General features: G+C 34.3%; 1 protein-coding gene across 6 annotated transcripts in view; it reads right to left on the bottom strand.

Annotated features, from left to right (window-relative positions):
• The window catches only part of LOC122399682 (plexin-A4), an 817,700-nt gene that overhangs the window by 236,402 nt on the left and 557,114 nt on the right, over window positions 1-24,184 (bottom strand). For all 6 annotated transcript variants that reach the window (XM_043400546.1, XM_043400548.1, XM_043400547.1 and 3 more), the window contains one exon: window positions 5,912-6,094. In XM_043400546.1, coding sequence (XP_043256481.1) covers window positions 5,912-6,094 — 183 coding nt within the window. The remainder of the gene's footprint in view (window positions 1-5,911; window positions 6,095-24,184) is intronic.

The raw sequence follows: 24,184 nt of genomic DNA, 5'->3' as shown, positions 1-24,184 counted from the left end.
CGATTTTTCAATCTCAAGCGATACATTTAAATTTTATTGATTTTTTAAGAAATTACGTAACTGAGAAGATGTTCAATAAAATAGATAAATTTGCTACACAATCTTTGAATGATAAGATTTAAAGTGTTGAATATTCTTAGTCGAAGAGCTCGTGGACTGATTATGCAAGGTACAACTAAGTTATAAATGTAATTCCTTTAATGAACTATTTCATTGAATAACGTTGAAAAATAAAACATACCTTAACTTAAATAATATAATTTATTTCTAAAATACTAACGAAGAGGTTTATTAATTTGTGCACAATATAGACCTCATACTTGAAAAGTCAAAGTTACAGAATTCGTAAATATTACTTCCCAGCAATTTTATTTTGAACTGTATGTATGTGGTGACATCAACAAATATCCTGATCCCAAAAAAAAACAATTAATACGACGGATTCGAACAAAAATAACTATTATTAAGCATCGTTTCTCGACTCCAAATGACTCCCAAACACAAAAAAGAACTATTAACATCATTTTTGGTCCGAAAAATTCGATCGTTGTTCACTTTTCCAGAAGAAATACGGTCATTTCGACCACCGTGTCCACACAGCCTGCAAACATTTTCCACCGATATCGAGTAACGCGATTCTGTAAATAAAACGACGACGTCCAGGCGTCGCGGAAGAAATCGGAGAGGATTTTAGCCGGATAATCGTGATTAATTACAACGGATTCGAGAGAGGGCCAACGCGAGATATCGCGTTCCTGGAAATGCACCCAACCGGCTAACGATCCGTTCGTGGATTTTTCCTCGATGGTCCATAATTTTGTAACTATTCGTTACTTTTGTCGTTCCTCGCGTCGCGTAGCCAATTACGCAGCTCGCGTTACGCTCGCACGACGTTTGATTCACGATCGTGCGTGGATCGCGATTAATTTACCGATCGCGCGTGGGCGTCCGCAGAGATCCCTCTGCCATTCGATCCGTCGAGTTCGAGCACGAGTTCAGGGGCTGCCAAAGTTCGCGAAGCCGTGGACCCGTCCATTAGCAACGCGGACCCGTTAACGCTTCGCGCGCCAACGATATCCCGTAATGGCTACCTGAACCGAGGCTAATGGAACGTTGGCGGAAAGCGGGTTTCGCCGTAGACCCGATTCTGTCGTTTTCATTAATATCTATTGTGATTACTTTCACCACCGCGGGACCAATTGGGGAATTAATTATGTCCAGTGCGAAAGAGAGCACGAGAGACTGGCTCGGGGAGGTAATGGTACCGCCACGACAGGACAATGTGGTTCCGCTTCACTCATCGAGCTACGCGTTCAAGTTACACGGGCGTTCAAAAGTTTCGCCGCCGGTGTTGGTGTGAAAGGAATTTCTGAAGTTTGCTACCGCGGCGCAAAATGAACGCGAAGGTAACGCAAGTGGTACGACATTTATTGCGAAACGTTCTACTCGTCGGTATCCGCCTTTCCGTTTCATTACTGTTCTCCCGCGGCGTCGAACATCCCATAAACTTTCCCGCCGTAATACGTGTCGAGCAACTTCGTTGAATATCGTTCTGATTCCTAACAACTCTTTCACGAGACTCGCGATGCTTAAGAAAATTTTTATCTCGAAATCGTCGATAACGCATCGGTGGGATCCGTGGAGCGAGTTCTGGAAGATATTACGTTATTTGATTCGTGATAAATGGTACCGAGAAGGAGTGATTTCGATGGAAGAGTCGGATGACCCAGATCGAAACTTTTGACGACTAGTCGAGCGACGAGTTTCGAACTTCTTTGTCACTTTCCCTTTTTCTTCGTTAGGTATCTCTGTTTCTATATTCGTAGTGACTCGGGAATCGTTGATAGAGAAGAGGGTAGCAACCCCTCGCACGGGTAGGAGAAACTAGAACGCGGTGCGAGTACTCGCCCAACTGTAAATACTCGACTATCCGCTCACAAAAGGCCAGAGAGCAGGAAAGTACGGAGAACGAGTCCGGATGTCGCTATGGAAGAATTAGATTGCGAGAAACTCGCGCGAAGGGAACGCGGAACGTGCAAGGTCGGATTAAGGGGTTACGCCATATTTGTAACGGAAAAATGTAGAAATTCTGTTTTATGAAACGACAGTTTGAAACCTCGAAAATATTATATAAAATAGTTACCAATGACGTATTCGTTCAATTGGATGAGAATAATTTTTATCATAAACATAACTACGAAAGATTCGATGAATTTTTCGTCCCTGTAATATTTAATAATATCCATGGGTGACATTTTCAACAAACAATTCGAATATTTTATGTTCACTCTTTAATAAAATTATAAAATCTACTCGCTTTCGATTTGTTAAAATTAATATCAGGGCGAATGATATTTATCTAAAATTCTTTTTAAGTTAATAGAATTATAGAGATATAGTATTGTTTTAATTTATTTGCTTTGTGAATTGATGCAATCGTTGCCATTTGAAAAACATTGAAATATTTTTTGTATGAAATTTAGTTTACTTGGAACTTGTTAAGATTATTGAAAAATCATAAAAATAAAAAATGATTTAAGTAATTGAGGAAACATTGACAAATCGAGATTAATTTTGTTCGATCAGAAAGTGTTTGCAAAAATTTATTTTAAAATTAATAGTTAACAAATACTGTTCCCCATTTTATGTAAATACTGTATTTGTACTTTTATATCGATTAAATATCGTAATACTATATTATATTCCTCACCAAATGTTTGTACATTATATTTTCGAATTTCTGTATCGTTCAACTAAAATTCACTAAAATTCAAAATGGTCGTTCATCGTTAACAGAACGGAACTATATGCTTGAATAAACATCACTGCTTAATATTTTAGCCCTTTTTATAGAGTGACGAAATTCGTATAAAAAAACGATTTTGATCGATGAAAGTCATGTTCGCTAACCTAAAAATCTCTAAAATAATATAACATACACAGGGTGTTCGGCTACCTCTGGGAAAAATTTTAATGGAAGACTCTAGAGGCCAAAATAAAATGAAAATCAAGAATACCAATTTGTTGATGAAAGCTTCGTTAAAAAGTTATTAACGTTTAAAGTTCCGCCCATACTGTATTTTTTTCTCGAAAATGCGCAGGATTTCGTGGGTATGTTTATTCATCAAAAACGATTGTAATTAACCCCCGCAACCGAAAATAATTTTTTCAGAACGATATGAAAATTTTCTTTTTCGTAGAAAAACTTAGACAACTTCTCGAATTTTTTTCTTGAAAATGCGTAGGATTTCAGATGTATGTGTATTCACAAAAAATGGTTGTATCGCACCACAGAACCTAGAAATAATTTCTTTAGGACGATTCGAAATTTTTTTTTTCACCAAAAAATTTAGACCCCCGTGTCGATGTTTCTTAAAAATTCGTTTTCGAATTTTAGTAATTTTGTTACACGCCCTATAAAAAAGTTGTATTATACTTTTTTGTAGGTATCCATGCGCTCTACTTCAGAAAAAAGTTTCATTGAAATACATTCACTATTGTACGAGTTATGGCTGTTTGAATATTGGACCATTTTTATGGGGTTTTTCTCACTTTACGGGGTCAAGGAATAAGTTTTTCAATATTGCTAGAATTTCTACATATTCGACACTAAAATACGCGTTAATTGTCGTTTGAAACATTGAAATTCTTCAATCCGTTCAAAAGTTATGACGTTTTAAAGATACGCACGAAATTTTGGAGTGCCATTTCTGGCCTGAAATTATATTTTCGGTAAGGAATTTTTTTCTCGAAAATGCGTAGGATTTCTGGAATATGTGTAATGATCTAAAATGATTGTAATCGACCCTTACAATCGAAAATAATTTTTTTAGAACGATTTGAAAAATTTTTTTTCCGCCGAAAAATTTAGGCATCTTCTCGAATTTTTTTCTCGAAAATGCGTAGGATTTCGTGGGTATATGTAATAACCTAAAATGATTGTAATCGACCCTTGCAATCGAAAATAATTTTTTTAGAACGATATGCAAATTTTCTTTTTCACCGAAAAATTTAGGCATCTTCTCGAATTCTTTTCTCGAAAATGCGTAGGATTTCGTGGGTATATGTAATAACCTAAAATGATTGTAATCGACCCTTGCAATCGAAAATAATTTTTTTAGAACGATTTGAAAAATTTTTTTTCCGCTGAAAAATTTAGGCTTCTCGAATTTTTTTTCTTGAAAATGCGTAGGATTTCGGGGGTATGTGTATTCACCACAAATGGTTGTAATTGATTTCCACAACCAAAAATAATTTTTTCAGAATGATTTGAAATGTTTTAATTTAGTTTGTTAATAACTTTTTAACGAAGCCTCAATCGAGGGATTGATATTCTTGATTTTCGTCTTGTTTTGACTTCTAGAATCTATATCTAGATATGGTATTGTTCAGAACGAAATATCTTTACGACTTAACATTTTTATTTCATAAATTTTAACATTCACTAATTAATATATTTTAGTACCATTTTGGAAATAAGAGCCTTCTGTGTCTACAATTTAAGACATTATACGTTTCCACGCGTTTCGCCGTCATAAATTACATTTGTTCATTAATGTCAGATTTATAACCCAGATTGTCCAGTTCCCAAGGAAATGAGACATTTATATCTAATATCGTTCTTGGTTTATTACGACTTATTTATGACGTCGGAGATTTCGTTCTGCACAATTTATGTTCTTTATCCACATTTAGTAGTATAATTTTCCTTTTTATGTTTGTGTATTTATACTACTTTTATATTCCTTTATAGAGCTTTTCTTTTAGTCAACCATAAAATACTACATTGTAACAGTGTGCTCCATAGGGAAACAACTTGCCTCTTAAGCAATGACTATATAAACATTTCATTGTAAAAAAAATGTAGTACGTAGAATGAAAATAAAAAAAACAAGTTTACCTTATCTACGAATAGTTCAATAAAGAATAAAATTAATTAAATAAATTAAAAATTAACAAAATAGAAGCTACTAATGTCAGTGAACTACGAAACTATGAACACTGAAGTAACAAACTTGATAGATATTTTTCTATTTGATTGACATATATCTAGTGTTCAGATAATTTGACTGTACCAACATACTCTCCTCTACTTCTAGTAAACAATGGGTTCAATGTTTGAACGTCTCAAAACACGAAATATTCTTCAAATTTACGTATTTCCATATTGCAATAGAATTTACCAAAAAACAGTCACACGAAACACGTATAGAATAGATTTTACGTGTTCGTATAAATTACTCAATATTTCTTGGTTAGGCCATATTGGTTACAAATGTTTCCGAATACCAATTAAAAAATTCTAGATTTTAATCAAATTGAATAAATTGAATTATCCTTTAACCTCTTAACGCTCATGCCCGAGTCTGACTGCTTTGAAAAATGATATTTGTTTAATGGATCAATTTAAGGGATGACAATACTTGTTTTCCTTGAAATTATACGTTAGATGCAACATTTTTTTGAGCGTTTTAGGTCACATGCACCTTGGTTATTAGTGACCACAATTGGGTTACCTAGTGGAACTGATCATATTTAGACCAATTGGTATACTTTAATGTCTTTTAATAAGTTTAAAACTTTCTTGCATCAGTCTATTTCTCGTAGGATCGTTAGTGAATTTTGTAGCTTATGGATGCAACATTGTAATTAACAAAAATCGCATTTTGATACAGCTTAGAAAGAAGTTCAATAAAGAAAGCTGATCATTGTTGATCCACCCGAAAAATGTGAACGTTAAGGGGTTAATAGATGGCTGTTTAATTTTTGCTAGGCCATACGTGTCGAATACCTTGGCTCTCTGGTTCTCGACGCCGACAAGATGGCGTAAGCCCTTAATGAAACGGGTGGTACCGTTCGAACGAGTCTCGCGCTTCTTCGATCAACGAGATAAAGAGTATCGTGCACTGACCTTCTTCAGGTGACCTGTGCGGGTGCCCAGGAAGACGACGGTGTAGTCTCCGGTGGATGTAGCAGCTACCGCGGTGAGATGAGTGTCGAAAGTAAGCACCGAGGTCGCGTTCATGGCGTCTTCGCCTCCCAGAGGCGTGTTCACGTCCAGACCACAGAAATCCTCGCTGATCGTCTGCAATTTCTACGAACAGGCAAACAAAATCCATTAATTACTACTCACTGGAATTTCTAATAAAATTGTCAATCTTTAAAAATACTAGGTAACTATTACATGGACGCATTAGTCAGTAAATAGAGATATTCATCTTTTATTCGCTAATCGTAGAATCGTGGAACAAAATGTGTACCACAATAAACGAATCAAAATTCACGTGTTGCATTGAATAAATCACTTTATTGGTTTGACAAATTATTTTGTTGATATCAGTCAAATTTTTCATGCAATAATTTGTAATAGCTATCGTCGAGACCGTTGTAGTGCAACCTATCCCATGGACTTAACACATTACCGACCGATAGCCTATTAATCGACTTTTTTACCGGCCAACACTTACCGACCGATAGCGTATTAATCAACTTTTTTACCGACCAACGCTTACCGACCGATAGCCGATTAATCAACCGCTACTGGTCGGTAAAGTGTTAATAGTAACTAACCCAGACCTAACCCAGACCTAACCTGAACCTTGGTTCGATTACTATATCGATCATCAAAAATTAAACAAAATCAAGCAACAGATTCGATTGTTTTGAGTTCAATGAATGCATAATAATATCGTTTCTAATAGAAGTATTCGTTATTTATACGAAATACAATTCCACGATTGTGCTTTCTACACTTGTTCAGTATGGTAACAGTGATTGAAAAGTTAAGGTCAAACGAAACTTGTTATCTTCAAAAATTAATAACGTCAGTCATTTACAACATCTCATTTCTACATTCGACTAGTTAAAATAGAGAGAATTAACATGTTTCTATTTAAAACAAATTAATTCAGAAAAAACCAAGATGGCCCAGTAAAGGGAAAAGAGAAGAAGGTCAAATGAAACTTGTTATCTTCAAAAATTAATAACGTCAGTCATTTACAACATCTCAATTTCTACATTCAACTAGTTAAAATAGAGAGAATTAACATGTTTCTATTTAAAACAAATTAATTCAGAAGAAACCAAGATGGCCCAGTAAAGGGAAAAGAGAAGGTCAAATGAAACTTGTTATCTTCAAAAATTAATAACGTCAGTCATTTACAACATCTCAATTTCTACATTCAACTAGTTAAAATAAAGAGAATTAACATGTTTCTATTTAAAACAAATTACTTTAGAAACACCAACATGGCCCAGTAATGAGAAAAGAGAAGATTATTCGGGCATCTTCCCTATATGCAAAACGAAGAACAAAAGATTTGTGAATGTACGATATAACCTACACATTTTCTTCATTTTTGACTTATTTATATTATTCTAGAACTAATAAAAATGACTTTATCCGAAAGATACAAAATTAATAGTATAACTACCTGTTTTGAATCTATTTCAACTATATCGAATTTACTATTAGTGATATAACTTCAATATAAGACACAATATGAAGTAGCTATAAAAATGAAAAAACGTGTCGAGATATTTCAGGTTGGTGAAGTTAAAAGAAACCTAAACACCAGCGTGTTTCTATTTAAAACAAATTAATTCAGAAAAAACCAAGATGGCCCAGTAATGAGAAAAGAGAAGATTATTCGGGCATCTTCCCTATATGCAAAACGAAGAACAAAAGATTTGTGAATGTACGATATAACCTACACATTTTCTTCATTTTTGACTTATTTATATTATTCTAGAACTAATAAAAATGACTTTATCCGAAAGATACAAAATTAATAGTATAACTACCTGTTTTGAATCTATTTCAACTATATCGAATTTACTATTAGTGATATAACTTCAATATAAGACACAATATGAAGTAGCTATAGAAATGAAAAAACGTGTCGAGATATTTCAGGTTGGTGAAGTTAGAAGAAACCTAAACACCAGCGTGTTTCTATTTAAACAAATTACTTTAGAAAAAACCAAGATGGCCCAGTAATGAGAAAAGAGAAGATTATTCGGACATCTTCCCTATATGCAAAACGAAGAACAAAAGATTTGTGAATGTACGATATAACCTACACATTTTCTTCATTTTTGACTTATTTATATTATTCTAGAACTCATAAAAATGACTTTATTCGAAAAATACAAAATTAATAGTATAACTACCTGTTTTGAATCTATTTCAACTATATCGAATTTACTATTAGTGATATAACTTCAATATAAGACACAATATGAAGTAGCTATAAAAATGAAAAAACGTGTCGAGATATTTCAGGTTGGTGAAGTTAAAAGAAACCTAAACACCAGCGTGTTTCTATTTAAAACAAATTAATTCAGAAAAAACCAAGATGGCCCAGTAATGAGAAAAGAGAAGATTATTCGGGCATCTTCCCTATATGCAAAACGAAGAACAAAAGATTTGTGAATGTACGATATAACCTACACATTTTCTTCATTTTTGACTTATTTATATTATTCTAGAACTAATAAAAATGACTTTATCCGAAAGATACAAAATTAATAGTATAACTACCTGTTTTGAATCTATTTCAACTATATCGAATTTACTATTAGTGATATAACTTCAATATAAGACACAATATGAAGTAGCTATAAAAATGAAAAAACGTGTCGAGATATTTCAGGTTGGTGAAGTTAAAAGAAACCTAAACACCAGCGTGTTTCTATTTAAAACAAATTAATTCAGAAAAAACCAAGATGGCCCAGTAATGAGAAAAGAGAAGATTATTCGGGCATCTTCCCTATATGCAAAACGAAGAACAAAAGATTTGTGAATGTACGATATAACCTACACATTTTCTTCATTTTTGACTTATTTATATTATTCTAGAACTAATAAAAATGACTTTATCCGAAAGATACAAAATTAATAGTATAACTACCTGTTTTGAATCTATTTCAACTATATCGAATTTACTATTAGTGATATAACTTCAATATAAGACACAATATGAAGTAGCTATAGAAATGAAAAAACGTGTCGAGATATTTCAGGTTGGTGAAGTTAGAAGAAACCTAAACACCAGCGTGTTTCTATTTAAACAAATTACTTTAGAAAAAACCAAGATGGCCCAGTAATGAGAAAAGAGAAGATTATTCGGGCATCTTCCCTATATGCAAAACGAAGAACAAAAGATTTGTGAATGTACGATATAACCTACACATTTTCTTCATTTTTGACATATTTATATTATTCTAGAACTAATAAAAATGACTTTATCCGAAAGATACAAAATTAATAGTATAACTACCTGTTTTGAATCTATTTCAACTATATCGAATTTACTATTAGTGATATAACTTCAATATAAGACACAATATGAAGTAGCTATAGAAATGAAAAAACGTGTCGAGATATTTCAGGTTGGTGAAGTTAGAAGAAACCTAAACACCAGCGTGTTTCTATTTAAACAAATTACTTTAGAAAAAACCAAGATGGCCCAGTAATGAGAAAAGAGAAGATTATTCGGGCAACTTCCCTATATGCAAAACGAAGAACAAGAGATTTGTGAATGTACGATATAACCTACACATTTTCTTCATTTTTGACTTATTTATATTATTCTAGAACTAATAAAAATGACTTTATCCGAAAGATACAAAATTAATAGTATAACTACCTGTTTTGAATCTATTTCAACTATATCGAATTTACTATTAGTGATATAACTTCAATATAAGACACAATATGAAGTAGCTATAGAAATGAAAAAACGTGTCGAGATATTTCAGGTTGGTGAAGTTAGAAGAAACCTAAACACCAGCGTGTTTCTATTTAAAACAAATTACTTTAGAAAAAACCAAGATGGCCCAGTAATGAGAAAAGAGAAGATTATTCGGGCAACTTCCCTATATGCAAAACGAAGAACAAGAGATTTGTGAATGTACGATATAACCTACACATTTTCTTCATTTTTGACTTATTTATATTATTCTAGAACTAATAAAAATGACTTTATCCGAAAGATACAAAATTAATAGTATAACTACCTGTTTTGAATCTATTTCAACTATATCGAATTTACTATTAGTGATATAACTTCAATATAAGACACAATATGAAGTAGCTATAGAAATGAAAAAACGTGTCGAGATATTTCAGGTTGGTGAAGTTAAAAGAAACCTAAACACCAGCGTCAGTGTGTCGAAGTTTGAAACCGCGTAAACGTGACGAACATCGATTTCCATCGCGAACCGCACTATACGCTGTCGTTTGTTGGAATTAAATTTTCTATTAGAGCGTGTAATTAATTTTCATCTACATAAACATTTACGAGTATGAAACAACGGGAGCTTGAAACGATCCCATTGGCGTCGATTACAGTTCATTGTTTCGCATTAATTTGTAACTGGTAATATTGTAAACGGCGCAAGCTTTTATCGGTAATAAATCTATTTACGCGGTAAATGACGCGAACGGGAGAGTTTATTACGACAAACGTCACTGTGCGAAATAAATCAGCGTACCGTGCGTAGTTTTTTTACGCCGGATTCCGATCGTTTCACGTGAAATGACAGAAGCGTAGCCATCTGCCACTGGCAGCGGTTTCATTGTTGGGTTTGTTTCAATACCATTCGCAGCTGTGGCCAAACCTTGGGCGTGTTACGCAATTCAGACGAATTATAAGTAGAATTTGGTTACAAATAGAAGCTAATTTGTACGAAGAATGGACGTTATACCACTCAACTTCTCCGTCTACAGTTTGTTCTTCAGTTGCAGTTGAGTTTCAATTATCCGGGTACTGTTTAACTGAGATTTCATATTCTTCGAGTTGATTTGATAGACATCTATGGAACGTAACAGCAAATAAGAGGAACAACAATCTACAACTTCAATTTTTCAAAATTTCAACGAGTATGGTTTATCCAACGTATCTGACCATTACTCGTTACCTTTGCTTGCAAGGCTCTTGTATCTACAAGGGTCCTACAAAACACATGTATTCTACCTAAATAACAATCCAAATTGATCTGGAAAACGTTAAAACTATCACCAGCATTCCAGTTCACATTTCCCAAATATATTTCAGTGATCGACGTATTAGAAACATAAATGTAAGTAGAAAGATCGAATAATGGGCAGAAATGTTAGCTCAATCGTACACAACTCCACTTGACTCGACTAACTAACTGTCAATGATATTTTTCATAGAAAATTTTTATTTTTGGTCCCTTATTTAACACTAGAACTACCGACAATTATAGTGAATTTATTTATACCAAAGAAATTAAAACGACAGATACATGAAAAAATATAGGATGCAATGGAAATAAATGTACATTCATTTTCTCATAGAAGATTACAGTAAACTTTCAAAAATTCAGTCGAATAAATTTTTTACAAGTCTCATTAGTAGACTGCGGATCTTTATGCAAATTCACATTTTTATTAATAGAATTAATGAAACGGAAGCTTCGCAGAGGGCTGTCTCAACCCCTAAATATAATAATTCGTATCTTACTTTAAGTATTTCTTATATTTTTGCATATTAAATGCATTCTGTAGTTTTTTGAGGATTAAAATTTCCCATAAATGCATAAACATCCGCAGTCTACTCATTAGAAATTAGGAATGGGTCATTTTGACTGCTTTGGTGGTTCTAGCATTAAAATCGTAAAAAGAAATCTCGATCCAGGTCTCGATCCAAATAAAGAAATTACGACGCCATAATAGCAGAGCTAGTTTCACGAAATTGCTATAAGCTTTGCTGATAATATTTTTAAACACTTATACTGTCAAAGCGTTAATCTGTTCGAAATATTTCTTTAAGAGTGAAGTTTTGGTTCTCAATAAATAATGATAGTAATATTAGTTACGAGTTAGAATTTTATGAAAAACGAAAACTCGTTTAACGAAGTCATTAAAATATCGTCGTTATGAAATTTGTTTAATTTTTCATTGAAATGTAGTTTAATGCTGTTTCTTAAAACGTTGAAATTTTCAAATTTTTTACCCTATTATAATTTCTATTTCTATTTTATATTTTTTAGGTGTGATATTAGCACTATTGGCTTTGTAATAATACTATTTATCATTTAATTTTTAAATCCTCTATTTGTTACTTCTACCTGTTTCCTGTTTCTTACTTCAGTTATTTCCCTCATTTCTACTCTTTTAACTCCTTTTCCTTTTCCCCTTCTTAACTCTCCCGCAACCCTAACCTCGCCTCCAGCAGTCGTTTACAACTAAAATTAAAGTTACAAAAAAAATAATTATATTTAATGTAAATATTTATTAGTATATAAATATTAAATTTATTGTTAATAAATTATGACTTGTATATTAATAGATTGATTCTATGAAATCATAGATATTTATATATTATCAAGCTATAGATATATATTTATAAATAACTATAGATATTAAATTAATAATTTTATATAGTTATTATAATATACTTATTATCTATAAAATAAACCTATAATAAACCTATAATAAACCTTAACCTATTACGAAAGAAAATAAAACTAAAATAACACTACTTAATCTCTAGTCTTAATTACTAATTATCAAAAACAATATTTATATACAACTTTAATATGTACAAAAGTTCTTTTGGTTTTAAGTATGTGGAGAGAGTATCACCCATAATAATTAAGGAAGTCAATAAATTGCATTTGGGTTCTTTTGCTTTTCAATTTATGAAAACAATATTTGTATACTAATTATCACTGCCCCATTAGGAACACCCACTAATAAGGTAGCTGAAGACTGTTGTTTACGCTCCATTTCTTATCACAAACTATTAAGTGTTTCCGGGATAGTTCGATTCTATTATAATGTAACAAAAAAGTGTGGATCCTATTTTCCTATAAATTATTAATATTGGAATATTTAAAATTTTGTAAATTCCTTAAAGTGATAAATTTTATTAGCTTTCTACTAAATTACAAATTTTAGAATGCCGAACAACACGAACTCATGAGACAGCCTAACTAGTATTAGACACGCTTATAAAATGAATGCCACAAATATAGAATGTACAAACACGATAACACAAAAATTAGGGTCCTCGCTACTAAATTACAAATTTTAGAATGTCGAACAACACGAACTCATGAGACAGTTTAACTAGTATTAAACAAGCTTATAAAATGAACGACATAAATATAGAATGTACAAACACGATAAAACAAAAATTAGGGTCCTCGCTACTAAATTACAAATTTTAGAATGTCGAACAACACGAACTCATGAGACAGCCTAACTGGTATTAAACAAGCTTATAAAATGAACGACACAAATATAGAATGTACAAACACGATAACACAAAAATTAGGGTCCTCGCTACTAAATTACAAATTTTAGAATGTCGAACAACACGAACTCATGAGACAGCCTAACTAGTATTAGACACGCTTATAAAATGAATGCCACAAATATAGAATGTACAAACACGATAACACAAAAATTAGGGTCCTCGCTACTAAATTACAAATTTTAGAATGTCGAACAACACGAACTCATGAGACAGTTTAACTAGTATTAAACAAGCTTATAAAATGAACGACATAAATATAGAATGTATAAACACAATAACACAAAAATTAGGGTCCTCGTACCGGAATGTGAAACAATAAAATTGACAATCGGGGCATGATGGGCCCGAGAGTCCGTCATTTGAGCGTTAAAATGATTCGCTGAAGGGGTTGAAATTTTCTGAGCCTCGAAAACGACTCTTCCCCCTTAACACTTTACCGACCGATAGCCTATTAATCGACTGTTTTACCGGCCAACGCTTACCGACCGATAGCCTATTAATCAACTGTTTTATCGGTCGACGTTTACCGACCGATAGCCGATTAATCAACCGCTACCGGGCGGTAAAGTGTTAAGAAAGCTTCAACAGTCGTGTCGCGAGGCGAAATCGTTTTAAGAACGGGATATTCTATAACAGCGAACATTTGCGGCCAACGTAGCTGGAAAAAGGTCGCCGTAAGCAGACCATAGAAGCAAGGCAATTAAGTATTTTCGCGACTAAAACCGTCCCCATAAACGTAGACAGCTGCACCTCACGTGCAAACACCCCCACTAAACCATACCTGCCCCAACGACAAACATTTTTCCCAAAAATATTTAAACATTCAAGACACGCCTCAAGAACATTCCTGATACACCCTCCTCCCAAGCACCACCAATAAGAAGCCATCCATCTCGCCCTTTCCACTGATGAAACCAACCACAACTTCACCGAGTCGAAAAGCGCGAAAAGATACCTCCGTTAGACAGAAATCAATCAACGCTCATTCAGAGTACACACCAAGAGTCTCGTCATCTACTAGTATTCAAATAAAGACCTAACGAACAAAGCACCCTAACTACTCACACAATTTTAACACATTACCGACCGATAGCCTATTAATCGACTTTTTTACCGGCCAACACTTACCGACCGATAGCGTATTAATCAACTTTTTTACCGACCAACGCTTACCGACCGATAGCCGATTAATCAACCGCTACCGGTCGGTAAAGTGTTAAGTAGGCGTGTGAGGTACGCGTACAAAAAGGCAAACGTGCAATTAGTTACGCGTACGAACAACTCGGCTAATGCACGATCAATATTTAACGAGCATTGTGGGTTTCCAAGGAATTAAGACGTCGCGGCGATAAAGCCCGGTCGCGTACGCGCGGCTCGTGCATAGTTTATCCGCGATCGAGCGTACGCGGGAGCAAGGTTAAACGCGAAATGATAAGGTCAACGTTGATCGTGCGAATCCCGCGGGAAGGCCGCACGGGAAGGAATCCGACGAGATTTCCGCGCCGGTTTTCGTTGCGGGAAACCGGGTCGTGGGGTTATCGCGCGTGCGCGGGACCACGAAAAAATATTATCCGCGCTAAAATATCGCCGCGGAACGGCCGGCGATAAATTATCGCGGCGTCGGCAATTAATTCCAGCCGGGCCGCGATTAATCGCGTCGCGCGACGAGATGCGATACTTTATTGCCCTGTGCCGAACGTTCCTCTTCGTGTTTAGAAGCGCACCGCAAGAAATCCCGGCGACCGTCGCCCTGACTTCCGGTTCGTCCCTGTTCCGCTACCAGAGCCTCTTCCGCGAAACGGACGAACGTCCTGCGCGGCGGTTCCGGTCCAGAAATTACTCGACGTTTTGCCAAAAATTCATTTTACGAATAGAGTAAATTTTTAATTCTTCCTGAATGTTCATTAACACTAGAAAGACTGAAACTTAGTATATACCTATATTGCCTAAAAGCAGTCAAAATGACTGCATTGTGAAAGAATCACTAATGTGTAAAGAAATTTGTTTAAAATTAATTTTTAATATTAGGCTTTAATATTATGAATTTAGGCGCAAAAGAAATAAAATAAACTACTTGTTGGAACAAGTATCACTGCATAATGATTCGACTAACAAGTACTAATTTAGCTTATTGAGAAACTGCAACTTATCAAGTATACGCCCAAATCGACAATTTATCATATACTTGTATGTTATCATGTGTCGGTAATCGAAAAAAAATGAAAACTGTTATTTTAATACAGAGCCGAACTGGTCATATAAGAAATTTACTCGATTCAATAAGAGTCATTTGATTATTTAAAATTTCCTTTTAAAAAGTAGTTAAAATGACTGCTTTTGGGCGATATAGGTATAACACATATATATACCGGAAATGAAGGAGGGGGGAGGTAACTACAATTATTAATAAACGCATTTATATGTTGTACAAAAAGTCACAAAATTCTAAGAAATTGTGTCATTATGTACATAATTATTTTTCTAATTGAAGTTAAAAAGCAGTCAAAATGATTTCCTTGGGCAATCTAGTGTTAATCTTTGAAAGGGAAGTATTCAAGAAACCAATAAGAATGATCTAGAATTGAAAGAGTATTGACCCTTTGCACTCCAAATTCTATTTCAATTTTGTTATTAGCAGCTCCCAACACTTTTAACTGTTTTATTTGAAATGTACATTAACTAAAATATAGGGCAATTTAAACAAATAAATTCAATTAAATACTGTTTTCTTACCACTATTGTTGTATTTTGTAATTTTCAAGTGTACGATATCTATTTGGTTTGGATTTGACAAAATGTCGAGTCACACTCGACATAGGAGTGCAAAGGGTTAAAAACACGTTGACTACTAGAACAAACTCCACCAAACCCCCCAAATTGTCCGCGAAACCGAAACCTTTTGTTTTTAAACAATCAGAAAATAGCATACCCACAATCTAGAATTGAAAGAGTATTAATCACGTTTGACTACTAGAACAAACTCCACCAAACCCCTCAAATTGTCCACGAAACCGAAACCTTTTCTTTTTAAACAATTGGAAAGTAGCATACCCACAATCTAGAATTGAAAGAGTATTAAACACGTTTGACTACTAGAACAAACTCCACCAAACCCCTCAAATTGTCCACGAAAGCGAAACCTTTTGTTTTTAAACAATTGGAAAGTAGCATACCCACAATCTAGAATTGAAAGAGTATTAAACACGTTTGACTACTAGAACAAACTCCACCAAACCCCTCAAATTGTCCGCGAAACCGAAACCTTTTGTTTTTAAACAATTGGAAAGTAGCATACCCACAATCTAGAATTGAAAGAGTATTAAACACGTTTGACTACTAGAACAAACTCCACCAAACCCCCCAAAGTGTCCGCGAAACCGAAACCTTTTGTTTTTAAACAATTGGAAAGTAGCATACCCACAATCTAGAATTGAAAGAGTATTAAACACGTTTGACTACTAGAACAAACTCCACCAAACACCCCAAATTGTCTACGACATAATTCTAAAACACCATTACTGTTGTACTAGTCTAACGTTGGTAAACAGAGCTAACGTCTTAGTGCGGTAGTAATGATGCCTTGAGAATTTAAATAATTTAAATTGAAATATCTCCTGAACTACTAATTTTTCGACGTTACATAGTTAGTACTTTTTTATAACGATTGTCCAGCTGAATCGATCGATGTATTAAAAAATACCTCATTCCATTTAAAAAAACAAAGTTGACCTTTACATGACCTTTACGCGTCCACTCACGAAAAAACTAATAACATCAGAATATGCTCCACTCGATACCATTCAAGACTTCGCTGAAACATTTTTTTGTTACGAGTAACAATAGCGAGAAAATCAAGATGTTAAAATCGGGTGAGACACCCTGTATATTCGTGGAGCATAGGACTCTCCAAATTAGAACATTTCAAGAACGGTTAGAACATCCTAAGAACCCCATAAGAATCGAAACAAGAACACTGAAAATTAAACTGTTAACACATGTGTATATAATTGTAAATAAATTCAAGTATTTGTAAATAGTATTGAACTTTCTATTTACTAAATAAAACGGCTCCACGGACATAGTGGGAGCCTGCAGTAGTGTTACTTGTTAGACTAAACATGATCGACGCCAACGGTACCACGGTCCACATAGACTTCTTACAAGAGAAAGATGAAGACCAGTTTCGGGGGAAGTGGGGTCCAAGAGAAACGATTCGCGAGGATCGTTCCGCGAATGCCGGGCGAAACCGAGGGATGCCAAGGTTTCCCGTATCTGCACGTACGCGCGCCAAGGGAGGCCAATACATCGCGAAGCGAACCAGGAAGCCGGCCAGTAGACAGGGGCACTGGGAAGTCGACTCTATTTACATTCCAGGGTTGCTTTCGCCACCCTGTATACACTGCGCCGAACAATTATTTGCATTCCTGGTGCTAATACGCCGTCCACGTTGCGAAAGGGGCGTTGCAGCACACTTTCGCCTCCGGAACGCGTCGTCTTTCTCTCTCTCTCTTTCTCTGGCTAAGACAGGAGGACCACTTGAAGTCTGACAGAGACGGAGGGAGGCGTGGAACAACGGTTATGAGAAAACAACGTCGTCCGAATTGCTCTATTGAAACGTGGCTAATGCGGCCATCAAGACGAAAATGGTGGCTCGTTACTACGCGCCTTTTTGTCCCTCGTCTCTCCCTTTTTAGCTACTCGGAAAATTGGAGTAACGACGTGTACACCGAAGCTGGAAAAACCCCCGCGAACAGACGACCTTTCACCCCCGAACTGGGGGATGTTTGGGCGCGTCGATTAATTTACGCGTTTCCCCGTTTCGTACGGAATGTTTGATTACGATGCATGGCGGTTGCTTCCAGCTTTTAAGTCCATTTCAAGTATTTTACGGGAGAATTATACCATACACTGCCCGAAATCTTCATAATTTCACTTACGTTTTGATGTGCTTTTAAGAAATGCCAGATCTGTTCTTTAGTTGAGCCGTTTATTATGAAAGTAAGTCCATTTTTTAAAGAAATAGAGTTAGCTACCTTAATAGTTACATTTTTACATGATCTTTTCATTCCGAAGCAACTTGTTAATATATTTAACCTTTTGACTGCGTCCTAGGAAGAATCCATCGACATAGATGGCGCGATCGTCGCATGTCTGTCGCTGCGACTGGTGACCAAAAAAGTACTCGGAGGTTTAAGAGACAATTAACAATAATAAATGCGAATAAATTAAAATATCCAATTTTTATCCAATTCCATATCGAATCAATTGGTAAAACAGTAAAAAAAATGCAGAGGGCGTAAATTTACGCTTTTCGTATATATTGATGGATACGTGAGGGCGTATTAGACATTTTTTGAAAATATCTCGAGATCTAATAATTTTTTTGCCATGGTACCCTAATCATTTTTTACGTAGAATGAACAGAAGAATCGATCTGTCTAAAAAAAATATGCATTTCCATTTAAAGTATTGAGTATAGTATTGAGATTAGTATTGAATATAGAAGTAATTACGAGGAAATATTTATATTTAAAGTCTGTCTACATTTCTATTCAAGTTCAATTCTTCTTAACATGTCTGCCAGACCAAACCCCTCAAATTATCCACGAAAACCAAACTTAGTTTTTAGACAATTGGAAATTAGCATACCTATCACTTGTCATTAAACTTCGAGAATCCTAAGATTTATTTTTTTTAACATTTAGTCTAGAGAAATAATCTTTTTAGCTCCCTGATGATGTGACAGTTAAAAAATATATATTCGTACTAAAATTAATCTATAAATTCATAAAAATCGTGTATATTTCAATTCAATTTTATTAGAATTCCACGAGGCAAGTTACTAACAAATTGAAGAAACCTTTATCGATGGTTACAAAAATATAGGATGTTCTAATCAGACAATCGCGAAAAATATTACGTATAACGAACCTAATACGTTGACTACCAGTTCTTTCTATTTAAAAATATTCTAAATGTTTCTTCAACTCATAGCGTAACAAATAGGAATATTCAATAGTCCAATTCCACTCTTATTATTTTCTAATATTATTTATTCAGTTATTTTATAGTATAAAGTCAGTGACATTATGGACAAAACATGTTTTATAATCAGTTTTCGTTAATCCTCGATGCATCCAGATCGAAAATAAATTTTCTGAAAAAAATCCTTAGCAGTATTTGATAACAAAAGCACAGAGTGATTATAAAAACTGGATCGATAGCTCCTTTCTGAGCGAATATAAAAGATACTGATTAAAAGACGTTGTACAGCTTCAAGGGACAGATTTCTCTCAAAAGATGCATCGATGCACCTATAAACTACAAGTTTGCTCTTTTAAAGTAACGCAAATTCTCTTATATAAATCATTTCTCTCACGATATTCCAAATATAAACGTATCAAGGATTCGAAAGGTGAATATCTAATCAGATGTGTATTTGTTAATAAAACAGGTTTATAATTACGTTTGTGAAACATCGTAAACCTGTAACACGACGCAATACTGCAAAGCTGTTCAACATCAAGCACGAAGTGTACCAATAAACGATTCATCTTCCAATTTTGGAATATTTTTATAACACTTAAGAAAAGTCGTGAAAATGTATATCTAATCAGATGTGTATTTGTTAATAAAACAGGTTTATAATTACGTTTGTGAAACATCGTAAACCTGCAATACGACGCAATACTGCAAAACTGTTCAACATCAAGCACGAAGTGCACCAATAAACGATTCGTCTTCCAATTTCGGAATATTTTTCTAACACGTGAGAAAAGTCGATTCGCGAAGAAACAAATATTTCGTATCGAAAAGAAATTACAGTTGCACCTGGTATATCGTTGAATTTCCTGAAAAATTTGGAAGATCGATCTAAGCACGCGGTGCAACATTTCTCTCTGCCAATCTTCTCCACGCTCGCTTAGAAGAGAGCAATAGGTCGGCCTAGTTTCTAGAATCACCCTGTACAGCCTTGCATACGTAAGTATCCGATGGTTTCACTTTTGCTCCCAAATGCTTCCTTCTTCAGCGAAAATGATTCATCATGACGGTTCATCGCGCGCTTGTTTCGCGGTTTTTCATTAAATATAATAGCTGGAGCGTACTGGGGAGGAACTTCTAACGGTTCTAAATTCACTTTCGCGAGCGTACGAACTCCGCTAGAAATTCACGCTACATAGAATGTAAATATACGGACGTGACGACGGCAGAAATTATTAATGTTTTTGTGCGCGTACTACCCCTTTGGGGACATAATGCCTTGGACCAAAGTAAATTATTTCACGGTAACTCTTAAGGGTGTAAATATGAAGATATTAAACGCGCGCGCGTAGTTAACGTCGAAAACATTAATATTAATGTTGTACATTAACCCTTTGGGAAGACTTTCGCGAGCTAAATAATTCCACGACGATCAATGACGAAGATGAAAATTTGTATTTCGCGACGACACGGAGGTTATTGCTTTAAACTATAATTTGTTGACCCTTCAGCTGTCTGTTTTGCCATATAAATGGTCTTAAAATTCTAAAGAAGTATAAATTGCTTATTAGAAGTGCAATACACACAAGTGTTGGGGGTGTTAATATTAAAAACGAATTTAAATCAGATACAATTTATTATTTTCTATATTGTGTGCAAATTTCTTTTTCAACCCTCAAACAACGTCTCGATGACTTGGGAATCCATTTTGACCTGACACTGAATTTTTATATTTCATATTTCTGTGCAAGGTTTCTGCATTATTATATTTGTAAATTCCTCACTAACAAAACTTTTCAATTTTAACACATTGACCATGCAATTAAATGTTTAAAAATATGCATATTTAAGATTACTTATGCTGAGAGTCCAATTTTCTAAAAATCTTTTTTGGACATTGATCAAATTAATAATAAAATCTCATTTTACGATTTCATATAATTATGTTCCAAGAAATATTACTGAATATTTGAATAATGATATTAGTGTTATAATGTGATGAGAACACTCGAATATTATTAAAAACAGGAATGTTATTAACACTAGATTTATGGAAGCCGTCAATTTGACGGATGTCTGATTCAATATTTAAAATTGCAGGTAAATATTATTTTTTAACAACTTATGTTGAATTTGATTGATGCAATGGCATGAATACATATTCTAATTAAAAGAAAAATCGTATTTTAAGGTAATCGTTAACACGAAAGGCATCAATAAATATACGTGCGATTAATGCACGTAAATCTAGTGTTAAACAAGCCTTTCCATTTACCACGGAAAGTAAGTAAAATTCTAAAGAAGTATAAATTGCTTATTAGAAGTGCAATACACACAAGTGTTGGGGGTGTTAATATTAAAAACGAATTTAAATCAGATACAATTTATTATTTTCTATATTGTGTGCAAATTTCTTTTTCAACCCTCAAACACAGTCTCGATGACTTGTGAATCCATTTTGACCTGACACTGAATTTTTATATTTCATATTTCTGTGCAAGGTTTCTGCATTATTATATTTGTAAATTCCTCACTAACAAAACTTTTCAATTTTAACACATTGACCATGCAATTAAGTGTTTAAAAATATGCATATTTAAGATTACTTATGCTGAGAGTCCAATTTTCTAAAAATCTTTTTTGGACATTGATCAAATTACTAATAAAATCTCATTTTACGATTTCATATAATTGTATTGCAAGAAATATTACTGAATATTTGAATAACGATATTAGTGTTATAATGTGATGAGAACACTCGAATATTATTAAAAACAGGAATTATAAAAATTTAAATAGTTTCACGTGGATCAAAATGGACAAGTCGAGTTTAAATAGAGAAACTGCGAAGTTGAAAAGTAAGAACGTGTAATTAAAATATTAAATAAATATTATTCGGTGAATATAGAATTTCAACATCGTTTCCGTGATATTTGGCTCGTTCTGCGGAATCACACTCCGTTCTCCACCTTATTCTAAAGTTCAACAAAATCTAATTTACCTGGCACGGCAAACAATTCGGGATTCGGTGTAAAGAGACTTCATTAAAATTTAACGAACGCCACTCATTTACCCGGGTTCTCTTGGCGGGCGAACGTCGCGCGAAACTGTGTCGAAATAAAAGCTGACGGTGAATCGAGCGTGCTCCAGCCAGCCACGAGAAAGAAATAATCGGTGCGCGTAACTGGAACGTCGCGTCAAAGGGACGTCGGTGCCGGAGGGCGCGCAATTAATACCAGGGATCGAAGGACGTTGCTCGATGGCCACCTTGTGACAGTTCATCGGTTAGGGCTATGGGTATGCACGTCGCCAACCAATGTCAACACGACTAATTATCGAACATCAACCCACCCCCCACCCCATCAGTTACCTGCCGCGTCCAATAAGCAGCGTCAACATTTAGATAACTTCCAAAGCGTTTATCGTGCCGAGTTTCCCGCTTTACCTGTTTCCGGGAATTGTTTACGGTGAACCCATGTGCGAGCAAAAGAATAAAAAATAAAAATAATTACGGGACACGCTCGCACTGCTGAAAGCGGGGGAAAATAGCCAAATTTGGACATTTTCGACGATACGTAGCAAACTATATATTTTTAACGAACGATAGAAAGGAAAAATTTACGAATAAAAAAATATAAAGATATTTGGTTTAATTAACGACTAATTTTCTTACAATTTTTTTCGAAATAATCGTGGTTTAATATAAAAGAGTTATATTTGAGAAATTGATCGCAATTATTAAAGTATATCTTCTGGAAGATAGATAGTTTAATTTGATCGTAAAGAATTGTGTGTTATTTTAATACAGTAGAAAGATTAGTAATATTATTGCAGTTGATAGAATCATTTTGTCTGATCAAAGCCTCACTTTTTTTATTATACAGGGTGTTCGACTACCCCTAGGAAAAACTTTAATGGGAGACTCTAGAGGCCAAAATAAGACGAAAATCAAGAATACCAATTTCTTGATGGAGGCTTCGTTAAAAAGTTATTAACAATTAAATTCAAAAATTTCAAATCATTCTGGAAAAATTATTATTGACCGTGGGGGTCAATTTCAATCATTTTTGGTGAATAGACACACCCCCGAATTCCAACCCACTTTCGAGAAAAAAATTCGAGTAGGTGAAGAAAGTCAACAAAATTAAAAAAATTATTTTTGATTGTAGGGGTCAATTACAATCATTTTTGGTGAATAGACACACCCCCGAAATCCTACGCACTTTCGAGAAAAAAATTCGAGTAGGTGAACAAAGACGACAAAATTAAGAAATTTCCAATCATTCTGGAAAAATTATTTTCGTTTGAGGGGGTCAATTACAATCATTTTTTATGAATAGACACACCCCCGAAATCCTACGCATTTTCGAGAAAAAAATTCGAGTAGGTGAAGAAAGTCGACAAAATTAAAAAATTTCCAATTTTTCTGGAAAAATTATTTTTGATTAAAGGGGTTAATTACAATCATTTTTGGTGACTAGACACACCTCCGAAATCCTACGCATTTTCGAGAAAAAAATTCGAGTAGGCGAACAAAGTCGACAAAATTAAAAAATTTCAAATCATTCTGGAAAAATTATTTTTGATTGTGGGGGTCGATTACAATCATTTTTGGTGAATAGACACACCCCCGAAATCCTACGCACTTTCGAGAAAAAAATTCGAGTAGGCAAACAAAGTCGACAAAATTAAAAAATTTCAAATCATTCTGGAAAAATTATTTTTGATTAAGGGGATCAATTACAATCATTTTTGGCGAATAGACACACCCCCGAAATCCTACGCACTTTCGAGAAAAAAATTCTTTACCGAAAATATACTGTATTGTTGGAAATGTTTTTATAACTTTTTAACGAAGCCTCAATCAACAAATTAGTATCCTTGATTTTCGTCTTATTTTGGCCTCTAGA

The sequence above is a fragment of the Colletes gigas genome, unplaced genomic scaffold, assembly GCF_013123115.1.
Source record: "Colletes gigas isolate AHSC1104 unplaced genomic scaffold, ASM1312311v1 Colletes_gigas_Sc00014, whole genome shotgun sequence".
NCBI lineage: Eukaryota > Metazoa > Arthropoda > Insecta > Hymenoptera > Colletidae > Colletes > Colletes gigas.
The sequence above is the reverse complement of the archived record's forward strand: the minus strand, read 5'-3'. Positions and strand labels throughout refer to the sequence as shown.